The 19,644-nt window shown below is 41.0% G+C and overlaps 1 protein-coding gene across 1 annotated transcript; it reads left to right on the top strand.

Moving 5' to 3' along the window:
• Positions 1 to 7,880: 7,880 nt before the first annotated feature.
• Positions 7,881 to 18,688, top strand: MIS18A (MIS18 kinetochore protein A). The gene is made up of 5 exons (XM_004429557.3): positions 7,881 to 8,273; positions 11,923 to 11,989; positions 14,781 to 14,903; positions 16,930 to 17,026; positions 17,637 to 18,688. The coding sequence occupies exons 1-5, from the start codon at positions 7,910 to 7,912 to the stop codon at positions 17,715 to 17,717; spliced, it is 732 nt and encodes a 243-aa protein (XP_004429614.2). The 5' UTR covers positions 7,881 to 7,909; the 3' UTR covers positions 17,718 to 18,688.
• Positions 18,689 to 19,644: the final 956 nt, after the last annotated feature.

Genomic DNA, 19,644 nt, shown 5'->3' on the forward strand with positions numbered 1-19,644 from the left:
AATATCAACAACATGAACAACATGATTACTGAAAACAATTTAAGATCTTTTATGAGGGGTCCTTAGAGACATGTATATCCTACAAGATATGTGTGTCCTTTTCTATCCTACAAGATATGTATAGTAAAAGTCATGTTTTAAAGTCACCTGAAATAGTTCTTCTCTTTGGAGGTATGCCACCCACTAAATATAGTATTTCAATATTTAGAGATTATTTTAAAATTTTATTTTGTTTTATAATTACGTTAAATATTTACATGATTCCAAAGTTAAATATACAAAATAAGATTTCCTTGTAGAACTCTAGCCTCTATTCCTTTCCTTTCTTCCTGTTACTTTCTCCCAAGTAAGCACTTTTAAGAAAGCTTTTGGTTTATCCTTCAATTATTAAAAATATAAGAAAATACATATGTATACTCAGTCTTTCCTTCTCCCCCCTTTTAGATATGCAATAAAAAAACTATATTTTTTTTAAACCTTGCTTTTTTCATGAAACAATTTATTCTGGAGATCTCTCTATGGCATGTAGATATATTTCTCTTTCCTTTTTACAGATGCATAATGCTGCCATTATGTGGATATACTACAATTTATTCATCCAGTTCCCAGTTGGTAGATGTTTTGGTTGTTTTCAGTCTTTGCTGTTGCAAATAGTGCTGCAATGCTTTGTGTTCAAGTTTTTACCATATTTTTGCCAGTATAGTTTTGGAATCGATTCCTGAAAGTGTCAAAGAATACATACATAGGCAATTGTGTTAGATACTGCCAAATTCCTTTCCATAAAGGATATAATAGCTTGCATTTCTACTGGTAATGTAGGAAACCACCTGTTTTCCTGGACAATAGTCTATGGAAAGTACATAACAGATTATGTTGTCAAACTTCTGGATTTTATCAAACAGATAGGTGAGCTACTGGTTTTCAGGGTAGTTTAAAAATAAGTGTGGTAGATTCTTTTCATACCTTAAATATTTGCTTTTCTTTTACTGTGACCTCACATCTCACATTTCTTGTTGTAGCACATTTTCGAATAAGAAACAGTATGTTAAACATACATTTTCTTTTTTGTTTTTTCTTTTGTTTTTTTTTTAACATGATAGTGTCTTCCTATTTTATTTTATTTTTTTATTTTTTTGTGTGAGGAAGATCAGCCCTGAGCTAACATCTGATGCCAATCCTCCTCTTTTTGCTGAGGAAGATTGGCCCTGAGCTAACATTCACCCCCATCTGCCTCTACTTTATATGGGATGCCACCACAGCATGGTTCGACAAGCAGTGCCTCAGTGTGCGCCTGGGATCCGAACCGGCGAACCCCGGGCCGCCACAGCGGAGCACGCGCACTTAACCTTTTGCGCCACCAGGCCGGCCCCTTAAACATACATTTTCAAAGCTCAGTTATGTCTGAAAATGTCAACTGTACATGGATCACGATTTGAGTGGGTATATAATTCTAGTCTGAAAATTATTTACAGTCTGAATTTTGAAACTTCCAGCTTCTGAAGTTGAGTTGTTGATGAGAAGTCCAACGTCACTCTGATTCATTTTTCCTCTTCTTTGAAACTCTGGACTCTGAAGGCTGGAGTTCTGCTATTTTACAATGCTAAGTCTGGGTGTGAGATTATTTCATTCTGTGCTGGGCCATTGGTATATCCTTTCCATCTGAGGAGGCATACCTTTTAGCTCTGAGAAACTACAATGTATTATTTCTTTTCCTTTATTTTGTCTTTCCTGTCTATTTGAACCACGTGTTAGTCAGAGGTTGGACCTCCTGGACTATTGCTTACTCCTCTTATCTTTTTTTCCCCACATTTTATATTTCTTAGTTATTTTATTCTTTTTTCTGTGAATTTTCTTCAATTTTACCTTCCAGTTCCTCTACTATGGATGCCACAGTTCCTCAAATCTCTCTAAAGATACATAATTTGTATCTTTGATACTTAAAGTCTTTCTAGAATTATTCCAGATTCAGAAGTCTATGTTGAGTTTAGAGTTAAAAAGGCGATTTATAGGTGTTTGGTATAGGTGTTAAAAACTATTGCTCCCAATTGAGAACTTCCTCTGGTTAAATCCAGAAAAATGGAAAGATCTAGGGGGACACAAAGGAGTGTTTGGAAAGAAAGTGAGGGACTGACTTAAGAATTTTATACTAGAAAGATATTCTTCCCCTAAATGATATTATAATTCTCCAAAGTTAGCCCCCTTGAAAGACTATATTTTGACAACTACAAAGCACTATCAAGCGTATGGTGTTATATTTCAACAATTTGGCGTAGTGATGTGACCACTGTACTAGGGTCCAGAGACCTAGGTTCTAGACTGGAATTTGTGTATTAGGACTCTTGGTAGCAAGTGAGAGAACCCCAATTCTAACCAGCTTAAACACCAGTGGGGTTTAAAAAGAATGTGATGTGAGGGGCGCTCACGGAACTGGAGGAGAGCAGTGGAAAGTGGGATGCTGCTGTTACTCTCCATCTCCACCTTGCATCTTGCTTCTCTATGAGGATCCGTGTCATGCCAGGCTGTTCCATGTAGCTGGGGACACGGCTGATGGCAGCTCCAAGATCATGAATCAAGAGGAAAGGGAGAGCAGAGGACCCTTCCTCCAAGCTTTGGCATGAAAAGCTCCAGGGATGGACTCAGACTGGCTCTAGTTCTGTCACCCGCTCACTTAGAACCAATTGCTGTGGCCAGCAAGGCTGATCAGAGATGGGGCATAGCTTACCTGTGGGATGGTGCAAGAGTAGGGTAAGACCTTCGAGATGGGAAGCCCCACTACAGCCACATTGTTGGAGCAGTTTTCCCAAGAAGAGGGAAAGAGTGCTGGACAGATGCCCAGATGCCCACTCATCTCTAATAGGATCTAACTAGATCCTTGACTTTTGAACCACCCCGGCTCTCAGCTTTTCTATTCGTGGAGTGAGATGTGGATTAAGCATCTCTATGATTCCTTCCCAGCTCAAATACGATTTTGCTGAAAATCACATGTTCTTCTTATTCTTTTTTAACTTGCATGAGAATTAAATATCTCTGTTAAAGACCGGAAAATCGTGATTCCACACATTAAATAGGAGTGGGAAAGAGAACTATTTAAAGAACATCCTGCCTCTGAGGATTTTTAAGAAGGTGAAGCATATTCCTGCAGTTATGGTTTCACCCCTGGAATACAGATATAAATATCTACCCACACTTTCCCACAGCACATTTTATCCCCCTAACGAGGGCTCCGATGGTGCCAGAAGGTCCCTGGGGGCTGAGTGCCCAGCATGGCATTCTCTTGGTGCCAGCTGGTCGGGGAAGGCAGTCATGGCGCCATTTGCTCGCAGACATACCAGGAGGAGCTGGACCAAATGGTTCTCAAATGCAGCGGCAGCCCACTCTCTAAATACTAAAGGGGCTGGCTGACTGATTCCGGGGACCTGTAATCACACCTCATTGTCATTCTCATGTGTAAGTGTAAGGAAGTGTGTGCAATTAAAATCTGGTCTATGATTGTAATCAGTAGCTATTAATTTCGATTTTCTCCAATTGCCAGCTCACTTTTAAAAAGCCATAAATGCTTCCAGCAAAACTGTCAAGGTCTCATTCGTTTCTTCTCCCCTTTTTCCTGTTCTTTCTCTCTCCTACTTATATTTTCTTGCTTTGGCTCTATTTCTCTTTCTACTAGTGCTAGCCATTGATATTAAGTCAGACTAGCATTTGTTTGTGAAGTACACCAAGGCTTTTGAACCCAGCCAGAACTGAGGATTGAATCAGGTAGTCTGAGTAACGAGTATGTTGAGCAAGAAGGACTGAAGGATAGAATCAAAATGGAACCTTATTTTGAATTTTGCTTCCTACTATGCCCTTAGAACTTATGCGGTGAGGATAGCTTTCCCAGCGCCCCCGGATGAGGACAAGGGCAATCTGTGTGTGGGGTTCCTTCTGTTTGCCCCTCCAGATCCACCCGCCAACTTGACTTGTATGAGTCACATCAATATGCTTCATGTCCTCTGGATTCCAGCTGGATTTGGGCAATCAGAGCTCCAGCAGGAAATGGGAGGGAGAGATGAGAACAAGGTCCAGGAATTCAATCTCCCATCTCCCTCTCTGTGAGGTCACCTCAGCTGGCTGTGTCCCTTGATGGAAGGGTGATCTTCTTAAGGTGGTCTGCTCTTCACAACTCTCTTTCTTTCCAGGTTCTAGTAACCTCTTCCTCCTGCTTCCCTGTGAGTTACGGGAGGGAGGGTGTCAGCTCCAACGCTGTTAACCTAGGGTCCTGCGCTACCCCTTGAGGTTCTCTCCTACACGCTGTCCACACCTTTCTTCTTTGACACTTTGGAAAGAAACTCTCCCCATATTATCGGAATTGGAGCGTATCCTCTTAGGGAAGAGGCAATTCCACAGCCACTTTAGTTGCAAACAGAATCTCAATGATGGAATGATGGTGTCCAGTCCAAGACATTAATCAACACTGCAATCTTCACTCTAGGAAAAGAATCGCTGTCCTCCTCCCCCAAGTAGGACATGTAGGTGGGCCACTGCCCCTGCTGGGGGTGGGGTGTATGGCTGGCTCTGCTCTCTTCCTCGCCTCACCTGCTCCCTGCTATTTCCATTCCTAGGCTGAAATGGGGGCCAAAGGGGACGGGACAGTTTTCACTTGAATTGGTTCTATTATAACCTGGTTTTGCACCCTCTGGCCTGGCATGGTTAGAACCAACTCTCTCTCCCGGCCCCTCAGAAAATCCCTGCACCCCCACCCCCAGCTGCACACCCATGAACCAGGAAGGTCTCTCTTTGGGCTGGCTGTTCCCCACAGCCCTGGTCCTCTAGGGGCCCTTTCATACTTGGATGCTCACTGCTGGAGAATCTTCATCCTTCCAGGTTATCTTCTTGCGCAGAATTTAAGATTCTAGATGACCTTCCTGCCAGCAAAGTTCATGTCTAGTTGTCAATCTATCTGGCTCACCTTTGTTGTGCCACCAAAACAGCTCAACAGCCCGATTCTCCTGTGGGCCACGGTGTCTGCAAACACCTGGGAACACAAGGCTTTGCGATTGGTTCCTAAGTCTCCTCTCAGCCAGACTGAAGCAAGGGGGCAGATATTCTCCACTTTCTCTATTGGGGAGGAGGATTGGAACTCACGACTCAGCCTGTCTCCAAAGAAATCGTTATGAGGTCATCTCAGTCACCATTTTTCTCCTGTCTTTAATATTCTCAAAATGTGGGAGAAAGTTTAAGGGCAGAAAGGATTAGTTCTCCAATACCCACTCTGAAGATCCCTCCAGATGTCTCTCACACACTTTATGTCATTTTTACCTTATCTTGTATCAGTCAAAATCTCAGTTTTAACATACTGCAACAGACTGTTACGTATGCTTTTAATGGCTAGTAAAAACAATCAAAACAAAACAGTTCAAACTGGCTTCCAAAATAAAGAAAATCTGGTGGCTCACACAACTGAAAAAGTCCAGGGGTCAGGTGCCCAACTTCTCTGTTATTCTCTCAGTGCTGCCCTTCTCCAGGTTTACAAGATGGCTGCCTGAAGCAACCTGGGTATGTGCTTCCTTGTTCATATCCGGGCAACAAAGAGGACATCTCTTACCTCAGCCACTGAACGAGAGTCTTGAGATTTACTCTGACTGGATAACATTCGACAACTTAGGTCAAGTTGTTATCCCAAGCCTATTCCTAATGCTACGGGAGCACCATGAGCTGATTTCCTTAAACCTGGGGTAGGAGCCATCCCTGCACCAATCGCTATGGAAGAGAGTTGGGTTATCCTGACTGGGTTAAACCTCTGGGGACTCGTTCCTAGAATTGGTGGTAATGGTAGTGGAGGTGATGGGAGTTGGACTTAACCTTATTCAAATCTCCTACTTGTATAACTAAGAGGAAGGGTGTGGATGGTTGTTCAGGAAGCAACTACAACCACTCAGTCCAAGGTCATTTTCCTCAAGCATCCCATTTTGTCCCCACACAAAATATGATTTTGTGGGTATCTAAATATTTTATATTCCTAATACAAACATACTTGTGACTATAGAGGAGTTCACTTTGCACTGGGGCAGACTTCTCCATTAGGCACAGTGCCTAGGGCCCACGATATTTTTAGGGCCCCATGAAATATTTTAATTTGTTCTAAACCAGAAAAATAAATGAACTTTTAGGTCAAAGAAATGTTTTAATATATAATATTTATATGTTCATCCTTATAGCAATACAGTTGTAAAATATAATTTTTATCGTTATTGTTATTTTTTATGGAGGAATGGGCCCCCCAAGGCAAAAGTGCTTAAGATGCTGCAAGTCATCAGGCAGCCCAGCTTTGCATTCCTTCTTTACTGAGATATCCCACCACAAAATTTAAGTGTTGCCAGTAGAAACCCAAAGTCTGAGGCAAAGAGATGGTCCTTTGAATTCCAAGGTTACTACCCACTTAAAGAACAGGTGTGGGTTGTATCAACACTGTACAGAGACATTGTGCTTGAAAACAGCAGTCCAGGGAGGTCAGGCTAGCTTCCACAAAAGAAGCAGAAGGAGGGAAGGCAATTCTAAGGGCAAAACAAAAATCTAAAATATTTGAAGCATTTTCTTCTAGTTGGAGGCTAACATAGGCACAGCGAGCTAAAATATTTTTATGCATATTACATCGCTTGATCCTCATAATAACCCCCACACAGTACTGACCCATTTAATCCACTCAGGGAAGGCAAATAGCCTTTCCACATTGTTAGTACCTTGTGGAGGGGTAGGTCAACCCACAGCTCCTGACTACAAAGCTTTTGCTTTTTGCTAGTGGCCAGAGGCACTAAAATTGGATGTAAATTTTTTGTAAATTGTTTATCTGACCAAGCAAAGTGGGCAGTGACTTAGGGCACACCCAAAGGGTCTTTAAGAGCAGACCAAGATCCTTGGGCGTACCATTCTTCCCAGATGTGCTGCCAGGTTGTCGGTGACACAGCTGGTCTGTTCCCCACCAGCCTTTCTCGCCCTAACCTCTAGTGCTTTCAAGTCAGAGGCTGGCTTTCTGGGGCAGCCGAGGAAGTCTGTACTTGCCACCCAGAAGGCATGCTCACTCCGTGCAAAGGCCGAATGGCTCCCAGACCCAGAGAGCAGAGGCACTTCCATGCCTTCCAGCAACACAGCTGCTGTCCACACTCGCTTCTCCAGCTTTTTCGTTGCAGTGCTAGCCTGAGTGATCTGGGGCCCTTTCCTCGGTCTTGTTGGAGCAATAAGAATGTACAAAAGGAAGGTGGGACAGGGTGGCTCCCCAACAACCCCTGCTTTCTCCACCTCGAGAGAGGTGGAGAGTGGCCATATACTGACAGCATCAGCATCACCTAGGAGCTTGTTAGAAAGGCAAATTCTCGGGCCCACCGCACCCAATGAACCAGAATCCCTGAAGACGGGGCCCAGCAATGTGTGTTTTAACCAGCTCCCAGGTGAGTCAGGCACGCTGAAGTTTGAGGGGCTGTAGCATCTCGAGGAGGGACGAGGCCATATAAAGCAGGAGCGTGCCCCAATTCCTCTATCTCTGAGTGGTGTTTGGGGCGGCGTATTCGCTTTAGTAACCATGTGAAGGTCTCGGTGAGGGGTTAGTATTTAGTTTAGTTTGGGGCGCGTAACTTTCTCAAAGACGCCACCCCTCCTATGTAAGGTGCTGAAGCCCCCTCCCACGTAGCTTGGCTGCCCTACCTCGGGCAGCCTCAACTTGCCAGGGAAGGAAAATCTGACGCAGGCGCAGTGATTACCCGGCCTGGCTCAGCCCGACGAAGAGCATGCGCGCCAGCTGATTGCCCGCCGTCCCTCCTCCCCTGGCTCCGCCCCTCAGGCCCCGGCCCCTTCTCGGCCTCCACCGCCTCTCCCCTCCAGGCGCATGCGCAAGGGCGTTTTTCCCGTGGCGCTCCGCGGCGCGGGCGATTTGTAGGTAATGGCGGGCGCTTGGTCGTCGAGCTGTTTCAAAGGATGCTCCTCTACTAGCTGTGCGTGCGGCGACAAGGGCAAGTGGAGCGGCTCCTCGCTGTTAAGCAAGCGGCTCTCGGAGGACTCGAGCCGCCACCAGCTGCTGCAGAAGTGGGCGAGCATGTGGAGCTCCGTGAGCGGGGACGCGTCGGTGGCCGGCGCGGAGAGGACGCGGCGGGAGGAGACGGCGGAGCCGGCCGAGGAGGAGGAGGAGGAGGAGGAGGAGGAGGACAGGCCGCTGGTGTTTTTGTGCTCCGGCTGCCGGCGGCCGCTGGGCGACTCGCTGAGCTGGGTGACGAGCCAGGAGGACACCAACTGCATCCTGCTGCGCTGTCAGTGCGGGCCGGGGGACTTGGGGCCGCCTTCTTCCAGGGGCTCCGTGGGCGGCTCCAGAAGAGGCGGGGTCGGGGTAGGGGGGTGGCGGTGGTTCCTTGAGGCTGCCACGTCGGGGTCATTAAAAGCAGGAAAATCTGAGAGGGTGAGCTGTCCTAGGAAAAGGGGAGAAGGGTCATCCCTGCACCTTGGGCTCACTGTCACGAGTGACAGTTCCTTTTCTGGGGTCCCCGTCCTAGAGGAGCAGCGGATGAATCAGCATCGTTGTGAGCGTTACTCAGAATAAAATGACCAACCAGGTTGTAAGCGTTTGGGGTGTAGCCACTCTGTATTACTCTTCATAGAAATTAGCGGGCTGTTAATTGGTAAATACGTAGTATTGTTAATAATTTATTTAGGAAATGAAGCTTTTCAGCTACCTGGTTCCTGCAGGGAGATGTCGGCGTTGATTTCTCAAGTCTTGTGAGTTCTATCAGCGGAGGCTTTTACAGTCTGAAGTGTTATAATTATAGAGTTGACAGAATACAATGCTATCAAAAAAATTTTAAAAAGAAGGAAACTTGCAGTAAAAGTACCAACAACCCCATCAAAATTAGAAAGAAAGGAGGAAGATAGTAAAAGAGTTAAGGCCAGAGTTCTAGATTTTTTTTAAAATTTTTTGTTTATTGCAGTAATATTGGTTTATAGCATTGTATAAATTTTAGGTGTACATCATTATACTTGTATTTGTGCATAGATTACATCATGTTCACCACCCAAATACTAATTACAGCCCATCACCACACACATGTACCAAATTATCCCTTTCGCCCTCCTCCCTGCCCCCTTCCCCTCTGGTAACCACCAAGCCAATCTCTGTCTCTGTGTGTGTTTATTGTTGTTATTATCTACTACTTAGTGAAGAGTTCTAGCTTTTAATCCTGGGCCTACCAGTTACCTGCATTTTTTCCACTGTTCCCTCGTATTGTTGCTTTCATAGTATTTATTTAGGGGAGTGGTTCACATATATTTTTTCTGAATTGGTGTAAAAATGGCTATTCTTTTTGGACTGGTGGTTTTCAACATGAAGTTTATGGTCTGTCTGAATTCTATGAATATTTTGATAACAGAAATTTACCACCCATTTATTGACGGTTGTGGAATATAATATTGGGAAGAAAGGAGCAGTGTCCACCAGTTACTTGGAACTTTTTGGGACCTCCTGTTTTCTCCAAAATGCATCCGTTCATTAACAATAATTGCTGAGTCCCTTTCAGTTGTTAAACGTAGGCCTAAGAATGTACATTACCCATAGTAATTCATTGGGATTAACCCTTTGCACCTATTAAAGTCAAACAATGCAGAAGGGTGTAGAAATAAAAAGGATTTATTCCCCTGACCTGACACTCTCATAGCCCCAGAGTTCAACATGCCTTATTCTCATTTATACTTCCAGATACACTCCATGCCTGTATGAGCATATATAAAAGAGTAAATTTTTTAAAACACACTTGAGATTATATTATTTATACTGTTAAGCATCCTTACTTTTTTTATTCCACACATATAATCTGAATATTTTCCCATATTTCCCATATCAGTGTATGTAGATAGTATACTTCACGTTTTTAGCAGCTGCTTTGTGTACCTTTAACGAGAGGCAGGCAACATAGCATGGTGGTGGAGGCCCTTGACTGCTTGGGTTTGAATCCTGGCCTGCCACTTAGCTGTGTCTCTTTGGGCAAGCTACTTAGCCTCTCTGTGCCTCAGTTTCCTCCTCTGTAAAATGGGGATAGCACAGGGGGCAGTTAGGTGGATTAAAAGAGTTAATGTGTGTCATGTGCTCGGAATACATAAGCAAGGGCCGCTTAAGCAGTTTGTTTAGTGGCAATGCCGTTCATCCTCCCCATCTGCCCCTGTTGGTAGAGGTCTAGGTTTCCAGCATTGGCGCGGCTAGCACAGCATGTGTTTAGGTTGAGATTTTTGATACAGTAGAAGCCCTTGGTTTTAGTAGGTGAGTTTATCTTGTTTATAGCTTTTAAAAAAACACTATGTTTGGTGTTAAATCTTTCAATTTACTTGTACTTTCTGCTTTTACAGCTTCTTTTCTATCTTTTGCCACATGGGCTCTTTGTTTTGTTTTTATATATAAAAACACTATTCTGTTATTTAGTTTTTCTATACCAGTATTTAAATTTTAAAAACAATCAGCTTTAGACAATGTGATTTAACCACTCCCCCATAAAAGATAAAGAAATGAACTCTTGGATTAATTTTCATGCCCTCCTGACCCAATCGGAGTTTAATTATTTTTACTTTGTCAAGGTTTATAACATTTACATTGTTCTGTAGCCATAGCGTCGTCATTGAGCCTTAATATAATGTCTATGTGAATTTATTTCTCAGCTCTGGGACTCTTATTAATATAAGAAGGCTTATTAATATCTTTTTCATTTCCAAGTTGTTTATTTGATTAATCATCCGTGGTCTCCCCATCCCCAAGGAAACTTCAAGTTTGAGTGTTTGAAAATGTCTTATATGTGTATGTCAACTTGGCTTCATGTACAATTCTGGGGTCATGCTCTTTGCTTTTTCCTGCCACAGGGAGCAGCTAGTGGAAAGGCCTTGAGGCTAGTGTGGCCAAAGAGTAGGATCAAGATAAGATTTAGGGAAGAAGAAAGGGGCCAGAAAATCCAGGGCCTTGTAGGCTGTTCTGCGGAATCGGAATCTGTTCTAGAGAGTGAGGTGTTTAAGCAGGGAAGTGATTTGACCCAGTTTTTTCTTGGAGAAAGCATCGAAGGGAAGAAGAAGCATGGGAGTGAGTGGTCATTCAGGAGCTCCTACAGTCGTCCAAGCAAGAGGAGGTGGTGGTGGTTTTGGGGCTGGAGTGTGATTTGTGAGATAGAATTGACAGGACTTATCAGTGGAGTGGATGTGGGGGAGCAGGATGAGGAGGCAAAGGATCAAGGATGACACCCTGGTTTCTGATTTGAGCAAGTGGGTAGATGGAGGTGGAATTTACCGAGTTAAGGTGGACTGTAGGAGGAGGTGAAACAAGAGTCTGTTTTGGCTATTTTAGGTCTACTGTCCTTTCTTCATTTCCCTCCATCCTCTATCCCTTCCTTTAGTGTGGCCTGGACCTGGATCCTCTGGGAATGTTTCCTCCTCATTCTGGGGTCTAGCTGTGACCCCATCAACATCACGGTCTACGTAAGAGACTTTTGGCTGGATTCCTAAGGATCCTTTCAATTACTTTTAGAAGTGAGCCCTGCGTTTGAGAACTGGAGATGTGTACATTGGCTTTTTAGCATCTTCCTTGGTTTTAATCCCAGTTTTACTGTACCTGGCAGGTATTCTTGATAGTCTATGATTTGAGGTTCTAATTGTTTCAAGTTTTACAGTTGATTGAATTTTCTCCTCTAATTTTATTAATTTTGTTAACGTCACTGGTTTTCTGGGAAGGAAAGGAAATAACTCGTATTCTGCCATCGTTTTCCTGAAGACACCTGTACGTTTAGTTTTGAACCACCCTTGTATGTGTGTGTGGCTTTGAGCTTATTTTTCTGCCCCTCTGAGTTCTAAAATAAAAGTTGACTTCGAAGTTCTCTAAATGTCTGCATGTGTTTTATAATAAAACACGTTAATAAATTGTTACTTTCTTCTCTCTAGGTGTTTCCAGTAATGTTTCTGTGGATAAGGAACAGGTACTATCCAAACGTAAAAATGAAAATGGTTGGTGAGTAAGGCTATATCTCTGTATTTATGTATGTTAGAGAAAATGCTTATTTTTCAAATATAAACTTTAAAAAGCTCATTACCAGTAAGATTACTTGGGATAAAACTTTTTCATGGTAATCAGTATAAAATCAGTCATTCTAATGTATCGATTCTTGAGTATGGTGGCCTCCTTTTAGATATTAAGATGGAACAGTTTCTAAATTTCTAAAGGTGTATTCTGACAATCCCCTTTAGGGTGTTTTCGACTTGGAGCTGAAGAAAATCAAAAATGAAAATAAAAAAAAAAATTTATCATAAGATCTCAGAGCCAAGGGGTGCCTTAGACCTATGCTACCCACCTTTTTCATGTCATGGCACCCATAGAAAATGCTAATATCATACAGACACACATATGTATGGTCTATTGAGGTAAACAGATAAGGCCACTTGGGGCCAGAAGCAACAGCACGGGGGCCCAGTAGCCCCAGGCCCTGTGCTGCCACTCCAAGGGTCAAAGACATACCTGCCTCCCGTCTACTGCAAGTGGCATCCTCAGCAAACTGAATGGGAAGCTCTGCCTTATATAATTGTTGGCTGAAACGCATCTTACTGTTGTATATGAAATAGCTTTAGATGGTACACAAGCGATTAAACAGAAGTGAATAATCATGTATGTTTTTTAATGTGTATTTAACTGGTTTTTCCTTTATAGTAATGCTTGAGTGTCCTATTCAAATAAAGTGTATTTGGGTTTTAGAAAAATGCTGTAAAGGTAGCAGTGCTGTTTCCTCTCTTCATTCTGATTCTGTCATTTGTTGAGGTTCTTACAATCTAACTCATTCCTTGTCTGAAATCACTTGATGATTTCTGGCACCGCTTTCTCATTGTTGTTCAATGATAAGGGTGAATTCTGGCCAAATCTCTGCCAGCTGTGAAAGCAGTAAGATGCTGCAACAGTCGTAGCTGCCATCTCTGCGTTGCTCCTCGAGGTTACTTTAGAAGTATGAATGGCTTTGTCTGTCCTCTTTGCTGTTGTTTAGTTTGATTTTGATAATTCAGGATAAAACAATCTTATCCATTGATCAGTGTATTTTGTATTGTAAGTTTATCTAAGTATCCTTTTTTGGCCGATGATACCTGCGTTAGATGTTGGTAATTGTGTGTGGCAGCCTCGTAATGATTGTGAGGTTTGATATGTAGTGTGGAGATTTCCTGTTCACTGTTGGTAGTATAGATAGGGTTCCCTCTTGAGGTTTACTAAGATGCTTTTATATTTCTAATATGAAAGCCCGTAGAAGCTTAGTGTCTAATCAGTGGCATATTATCTAGCTAATTATATCACCAGTGAGAACTTATAATTTATCAGGCAGTGATCCATTTTGTGCTTTGTTCCATATGTTGCTGCAGTAGTTACAAATGTTTCAGTATCTATAGGTAAACAGTAATGTAATCTATAGTATATTGTTTGAGTCTTGGTTGGCTTCATTTTGCTTAATAGCAGGATTAGCTACTTAGTTATTACAAGTGGCTCACATAACAATAGGAATTACAGTTCTTTTGAAATGATAGCTATCTTTTGTGGTGTATATTACACTATCGTGATCATTACTAGATTTAAATCCCCAGTTATTAACTTGCTATGTGTTGGGACTATAATTTTAATATAGATATTTGTAGAATGGTAAATTTGAACCGGTCAATTTGACAAGGCATCTGGGAGACAGTGGATTCTAAGATGTAAAGAAGACATGAATTGGCCTGGGGAGAGTCTATTCAAATATGCAGAGCCGGAGTTGAGAAGTGACTGGAATGAAGGAACAATCATATGGAGAAATTGGATCGTTAAGTAAAATATTTGTGAATTGCCTATGTGGAACACATCTGTAGTTGAGAGAAGAGTGTTAGTATCAAAGCATAATTTAAAAAAAAAGACAACTCCCACAAATATATAATGAGCACATATGAAAGATTTATTTAACTCATTAACAAGGAAACCAGAACATGGCAAAGCTAGTTTAGAGAGATCTAGTTAATGTCCTACAGGACAATAAAACCTCAACCTTTGGGGTTATCTTTTCTACCAGCAGAAAACATTTGCATCTCTACCAGACTAAAATTATTTGTCACATATCAGTCTTCTTTCTATAAGTCATCATCTAACTTGACAGCGTCTGGGCTCTAATCAATAGTAAGTAGTAAGCAAACAGTGTTACCTCCACTAAAGCAAACTATGGCCCACAGGCCGGGCACCTGCTTTTGTAAATACCTTTTTATTGGAACACAGACAACGCCTATTTAGTTATGTATTGTCTGTGGCTGCTTCCATGTTACAGTGGTAGAAGCGAGTCGTTGCAACAGACACCGTATGGCCTGCAAGCCTAAAATGTTTGTTCTCTGTATCATTACAGAAAAAATCTGCCTACCCTGCCCCAGAGTGTTAATGATCCTTGGTGGGCTTGTTGGACAATATGACATTAAAAGGGCATGTGGAATATTGCCTTATTTCCAAATTTTAGATAATTTTCTTAATACCAGATCGAGGCATTTACATTCTACAAAACACCACCTCAATATCCTCTCTTCTTGTCCCTTTTTATATGTCCCTTGTCACTAGGTGCTTAAGGCAGTGTGGCCTGGAAGTGCTTGCCTCCATTTCTAATACAAACATTGTTTTCCTTTGTACATATGACTTAGTAGGGTAGGAATAACATAATTGAGCAACTTACATATTAAGTGTTTATGGATTTTAACAGGATTTTTGTTATAAGTTGCTACTTTGTTTGCTAAGGCAATGGCATTCTTTATTGCAGCATTCTGGAGACTTTGTCCTGCACAGGATGCTCACGCAATCTTGGCTACATATACAGATGCACACCCATGAATCTGGATTACAAGAGGGACTTGTTTTGCCTCAGTGTTGAAGCCATTGAAAGGTAAGTTTGATTATAGATGAGTCTAGTAAAGAATTGTCTGCTTGTTTTTTTTTTTTGTGGGGAGAGGAAGATCGGTCCTGAGCTGACATCCATGCCAATGCTCCTCTTTTTGCTGAGGAAGACTGGCCCTGAGCTAACATCTGTGCCCATCTTCCTCTACTTTATATGGGACGCCGCCACAGCATGGCCTGACAGGCAGTGCGTCGGTGCACGCCCGGGATCCAAACCCAGGCCGCCAGCAGCGGAGCGCGCACACTTAACCCCTACACCACAGGGCCGTCCCCATGAATTGTCTGCTTTTTTGAGAGATGCAAGGAAGAGCCTTCACTCTCCAAGATTTCTAAAAAGTAAGTGTTAGGAAACAAGGTGAATTAGGGGCTGACAACAGACGTGAGTTAAAGAATTTCAGATTTATTAATGGCCTTTCAATTCATTAGCCTTTTTTTATAGGAAACACAAAATTAAATAAATCAGTTGACCTCAGTGTGTTTTCACTTGGTAACCCTCAAGAATTTAAAGATACCTAGGAAACCTTATATATCAGGAAAGAAGAACAATTTAAGAAGAAAAGAAAGTGCCTACACTTTCATTACTTGAGATATTTTGTCACTCCTGTTCAATTTCTTAGATTTTTCTCTCTAAAAAATTTATAACAGTATTTTTATTATAATTATGATTTCTCCTCTAATTATTCTTTAATAACTGCTGTTTGCCACCTTCTTTGAAACTAAACAGGTTTAGATCAAAATTTTAAAATCTGTAAACTTTTTACAGTCCTTACATAAGGGAATAATATAACAAGTACTGCTCACTGTTGTAAAGCATGTAGGTCTGTCTGGAGAGAGATAGATCTGTTTTGATAGACCCAAACCCAAACAGAAGCTCCCTTAATATCCATGAGAATTTTACCAAGATTTGTGAAAATTAAGTGAGAGAGAATACAAGAATAGAAGACGTGAAATTTCAGTCCTGTAGGGCTGGTACAGAACTTTCAAAACTTATACATATCTGTATAAAAGAAAACGTGTGGAAGATTTGGCCACAGGAGATCATCGTATTGAAGCTATTTGTCCCTGAACAGTTGAATTTAGGGTAGAAGTTACCTCTTGGGGCAGAATTTTAATGTCAGGGAACTTGGTGGGTTTTAGAAGTGGCTGCCCCCTGTAATGTTTGTTTACAGTTTTATAAATTACTCGGTGCCATTTAATTTTTCCATCTTATCTCATTTTTCTTTTCTAAACAGGATGTTAATTGCCTTCTGCAATTTTGCCTCCCATGCCATTTTTCAGAAATATAATCAATAGAGTTTCCAAGAGAAAACTGTTCTTATTTGACAAAAGAAGTCGCATACTGCAGTTGCTATGTGTGATAAAAAACTTCTAAAGAAATACAAATGAATCAAGTTTTCTTCTGAGAAATACTAGCACCTTCTTCCTTACTGTTTAGATTTATTTGGTTACCAACACTGGGCCTGTTTTCCTCCAGCTGCTGGGCCAATTTTTCTGCTATTCAATATTTTCTAAACCACAACATCTCATTACCTCAGAGAGTTGAGCAAAACAACTTGGAGGATAACTGTTGAAGTTGCCCAAATCTGGGTAATCAAGAGTTGACTCCACAAATTATTTACTAAAAGTCAAATTTGAAAGTGCACATGCTCTCAGAAAATTATATAAAGCAAAAAAACAGTGGCTTCTTCAGGATCTTTTTAAAATTTGAAATAGAATTTTGAGCTATGAGTGTTAATGTTTTGTCACCCAGCTTACTAAAGAGCAAGTTTGTTCCCAATAATGAAATACTTATAATATTGGGAAATAGGTAGGACTATCTGGACAAAGCTGTTATGGAGAAAAACATAACTTTATGTACTACAGCTTCCTATGTAGGTTGCTGTTAACAAAAATAATTGTTTTATGTTTACTTGGGACTAATATGTAGTATAATATACTTAGAGCTTTAATATTATTAACATAAATTTAATATTTGCTTCCTTTTCATATTTTAACTGTACTGTACTATACTTCAGTTATATTTTAGGGTCCTCTGAAAAGCAAATTGTGTCAGAAGATAAAGAGCTTTTTAATCTTGAAAGCAGAGTTGAAATAGAAAAATCTCTAAAGCAGGTAATTTTGTTCTGCACTTTTTATATCTTTGTATGGACAACTTGCTGTTAGTGAACAAGTGCTCCTTCGCAAGTAATCCTCATGATGCTGTCTCTTTTGATCTCAGCGCTTTCACAGTAAGAGAGTGCTTATTTTATTTCACTTGTTAGTCAAGTTGATTTTTTGGGAACCAAACTACAACTTAAGCTAAAGCTTTATCAAAAAAATAAGGAAGACATTTCATTTCAAAATCAAAACAGTATATATTCTAAAACTATAAAACTAGACATACATTTTTGAATCAAATCAATATTTCATTTGATTCAATTCTCATGGTATAAACAACCTTATTTTTGAATGTTAACATCATCTCGTGGCCAGATAGTCAAGACAATGATGAATGTACAGAAGAGCTATAGATTAGAAGTTAAGAAGTACTGTCAATAGAATTGTGTCTTATTAAATAAAGTTTAGTTTATGCCTCTAAATAACATCATTAAATAAACACTGAATTATCTGTGTGTAATGCATAACATCAGAAATTTTATTAATTATGTATATTTCAATCATTTAATCATGTATGATTTTAATCATATGTGTATTTTTTTATATTCTTTTTTCAATTCAATAGATGGAAGATGTTTTGAAAGCATTACAAACGAAGCTGTGGGAGGTTGAATCAAAATTGTCCTTTACCAGTTGCAAAAGCTAAAATCTGTTCTAAGTCTCCTGTTCTGGACGCCCCTGCTGATGGACAATTCTTTCATATGTAGCAATTCTTAGTATCATTTTGCTTCATTTAGAATTGAAGGGGGCCGGCCCTGTGGCTTGGTGGTTAAGTGCGCGCGCTGCGATGCTGGTGGCCCGGGTTCGGATCCCGGGTGCGCATCGAGGCACCACTTCTCCGTTCATCCTGAGGCCGAGTCCCGCATACAGCAACTAGAAGGATGTGCAGCTACGACATACAACTATCCACTGGGGCTTTGGGGGGGAAAAATAAATAAATAAATAAAATCTTTAAAAAAAAAAAAAAGAATTGAAGGAATTCGAAATGGCCACGTACATTGTATTCTTTTGTATTGATCAAATGAGAAGGATTGTAGAGTTACTGTTGTAAATATATTTGATGGTAAGGAGATGATTATTTCCTAAATTCAAATTTTAAAGCCATTTTATGATACTTGCTGAAATTGGAATTTAGGAGTTTTTATTTTGATAAAAACTGGTGATTTTTCTGAACGGTTCTCCTCTGTATCCAATTCATTGTTTTTATTTCCTATTTTTTAAACTTTATCACCTTTAATACCTTGTGAAATATTTAATATTGAATGGTAAGAAAATCTTAGAGGTTTTTCCACCCACTGTGTGAATCGTCTCTGAAAACTAATGCATAAAGTTCTCTGGAGTAACTGGTCAGTTGAATTATTTGTCAGAACTATTGGAAAACTTGCACAAGAGCAGAATAGCGTGTGTTCTAGTAGTAGTAGAATTCCACTTGATCCTCTTTATTTACAACTATATGCCAAAAAAATCTGGAAGACTATTTACCAAAGAGAGTAATAGTCATCTCTGAGGGTGGGTTTCTGGGGGAATTTTCAGTTTTCCAATTTTCTATAATGGAAGAGTTATAGTCAGAATGTGTTATTTTTTAAAATCGAAGAGAATAAAGATTAAAACAAAGTGCTTTAAGATTGGTTTTTACGAAACTGAATTATATTTACCTGAGCTCAGAAATCTGGGTGCCATGACTTCCACACATTCACTGGGCATGGCACTGTGGTAGGCTGCTCAGGAATATAAAGGTAACCCCAAATTTCCCGAGGCCCCTTTCTGTTTTTGGGTACAGATGAGGACACTTAACATTAGTACTCAGTATGTATGAGTAACTCCTCAGTTTCTGCTCAGAAGGTTTCCTAATTTTGTCTGAGAATACTTAAAGGTATCATAACAAAAGATCCTAAGTTAAATTGACTGGATCATTTACAATTCTTGAGTTCTTTCTGATAGATAGTCAACAGCCTCTAATGAGAAATTAATGAGCCCTCTAGGTCTCCTCTCTCACAAACTCGCTACCAGGTAGAATACAGTAGAGTGAAAGCACGTATCAACACCTGGCGATAAGACAGTCATCCTGCCTCAGTAAGCGTTATGACGTCCCAGGCATCTGTCCTCTCCAGTGTTTTGGGGGCTTCTGGCATGAAAGTTCATTCAGAGCGGATGGGAGAGGACTTGAACAGCAAGATTCAGCTCACTTTATGGTTGCACAGTTACAGAATACTCCAACAATCATTTTTAGGGTCGTTAGAGAGTTTGGCTCCCTAATTCCTTCTGTCCTGTTCATAATGGGGCAGGATTTCTACCCAATCCACACATCTTGAAAACTACTGATGTCACCCATGAAGAGTGATTTCTAATATCCATGGTGCTGACTAGCCCTCTGTTGTGGATCAAGAGATGAACATAGCTCAAGTGCCTTAGCGGCCACCTCTAGTGTAGTGTGGGCCTCTGAGAGCCATCCCAGGGGTCCTGTTTCCAGTTAGGGTCCTTCAGATGAAGCTAACTGACCACCTTGCGGTGCAGATGGAAAGCTCACACACATTTGTATCATAGTCTTCACTGAAGCATCTGAAGGTAATCCC

This window comes from Ceratotherium simum, chromosome 27, assembly GCF_057802395.1.
Source record: "Ceratotherium simum simum isolate JZ-2026a chromosome 27, ASM5780239v1, whole genome shotgun sequence".
Classification (NCBI taxonomy): Eukaryota; Metazoa; Chordata; class Mammalia; order Perissodactyla; family Rhinocerotidae; genus Ceratotherium; species Ceratotherium simum.

Bases quoted from the DNA above. Each gene is read 5' to 3' on its own strand.
- MIS18A (XM_004429557.3), top strand. From the start codon at position 7,910: ATGGCGGGCGCTTGGTCGTCGAGCTGTTTCAAAGGATGCTCCTCTACT. The intron at 8,274-11,922 runs GTCAGTGCGGGC...TCTTCTCTCTAG, and splicing joins CAACTGCATCCTGCTGCGCT to GTGTTTCCAGTAATGTTTCT. The intron at 11,990-14,780 runs GTGAGTAAGGCT...TCTTTATTGCAG, and splicing joins CGTAAAAATGAAAATGGTTG to CATTCTGGAGACTTTGTCCT.